This window comes from Phytophthora parasitica (assembly GCF_000247585.1).
Source record: "Phytophthora parasitica INRA-310 unplaced genomic scaffold supercont2.8, whole genome shotgun sequence".
NCBI classification, from domain to species: domain Eukaryota; phylum Oomycota; class Peronosporomycetes; order Peronosporales; family Peronosporaceae; genus Phytophthora; species Phytophthora nicotianae.
In genome coordinates this window covers 1450920-1452620 of record NW_008648994.1, presented here as the reverse complement: position 1 = coordinate 1452620, position 1701 = coordinate 1450920, and the positions used below count along the sequence as shown (strand labels likewise).

Here is a 1701-nt window from a genome sequence, read left to right as displayed (position 1 = left end):
GATTTCGCTCTCGTAGATACAGGACATGACGTTTGGCGGCGTGTTCTCGTCACTGGAGGTGTCTTCGACGTACAGACGCCTGCGGCGAACCGCTGAATAAACTGGATTCGTCATCCTTCAAAGCAACATAAGCGTTCATTAGTATTGGCAAGCAAACAATACGGTTTATAGGATGCAACGAACCTCCCCAGCACGATGCCGCTGTCGGCTTCACCCCTTCAGCCGCGAAATCGAAAGTGATTTCGTTTCAAGCGTGGCGGAAGATATATGCTTCAAGTTAAGTCAACTGAGTGCATGTTACATACACAGGAGTGATTGTAATCATAAATTATACAAATTTCAAGATAAAACGTTATGATGGCTACACAACATAACTTGAGGGGTAGGGGATTCTATTGACACGATATTTACGCCTCCGGGTCGGGTATGCGCGTCTAAGCCTCGACTTATCTGCTGCAAGTAAGTCGGTCGTCTAAGTGATATTTGGCAGGCGCCCACTGCAGTTTTAAGATGCAATATTTTAAGCAAGGAAGTCTAAGCAAGTAAACTCTATCAGTATCTATCAGTAAAAAAAAAACTGGTTGAGGTGATTCTAGGTCATTCTTTACTGTATCCAAACTCGATTCGACTCAACCCTCACCACGCTTCGAGAACGAGGGTGCATTTGGAGTGCATCGCCACTATGCTTCCGCTCACACTGGACACTATGGGGATCGCGTTCATTGATTTATTCCATGAATCTTCCTTAGATGGGCAAGCCAGGCCTCATATCGAATATTTTCCTTCCGGATGGCCCTTGCATTAAGACGTCCTCTAAATCTCTGCAGCAACTTGGCGACGAATCTTTCTTCGTCGATCTCATTTTCGTCGGATGCAGGCTTCTCGACACGCCGCAGCAACCGTTCGCCATTTAGATTGGTTGGCTCGACAATCTCAAGCGAAGTCTTGGCCTTCGCCTCGTCGAGTGCCGTGCTACTGTCGTAAAGCGTGGCCGCAAATACCATTACGACGATATAAGCGAAGCGCATGTGAAAAATGAGAAGCTGGTTTTAGGATAGAGGATGCCTTGTCGGCTACGGAGTGAATCGCCGAATGAAGTGCCCGGATGTAATGATCTGCACGTGCAAGAGCAGAACACAACCGCATCATCAGTTGAGTCCGCACACAGAGAGCACAAGTCGTCGCCTGCATACTCACCGGTTGTGCCAGCTCCTGCTCCGGCACGCCTCAGCCAACCACTTCATGTTTAGGATCGAGCGCCACGAGGGCGCCCTCGGGTAGATGGATAGCAGCAACCAGACAAAGACATCAATTCAGTTTCCATTTTACTCGCAACACAACAAGCACAACCAGAACCTTACACCGGAACTCTATTTCAACATCCAGAGATAGTTAAGTTTACTATACAACTCACTGCTACACACGCGCCGTAATACAGCTTATCTCGCAAGATAGCGAGCCGTTAGAGTGTCTGAGTGATTTGAGCTTGTCAATGCAGCGCTTCGGTCGACGATTGCCGAGTTGTACAACTTAACACCGCACAGACCATGAATTCGCCGATAGAAGACAGCACCTCTAATGACAGGCAGTGGTTAAGTGGTCGATAACAGTGTAAGTATCGATGACATATGCGAGTAAGTTACCTCATAGTCCATCCTCCGTCGGAGTAAGCGCCTAATGTTGCGTATCGTACGCTTTTGC

General features: G+C 47.9%; 1 protein-coding gene across 1 annotated transcript; it reads right to left on the bottom strand.

Moving 5' to 3' along the window:
• Positions 1-719: 719 nt before the first annotated feature.
• On the bottom strand, positions 720-1028 carry PPTG_21801 (hypothetical protein; the record flags this gene model as incomplete). Its single annotated transcript, XM_008899986.1, has 1 exon — positions 720-1028. One exon carries the CDS (start codon positions 1026-1028, stop codon positions 720-722), a length of 309 nt encoding a protein of 102 aa, XP_008898234.1.
• Positions 1029-1701: the final 673 nt, after the last annotated feature.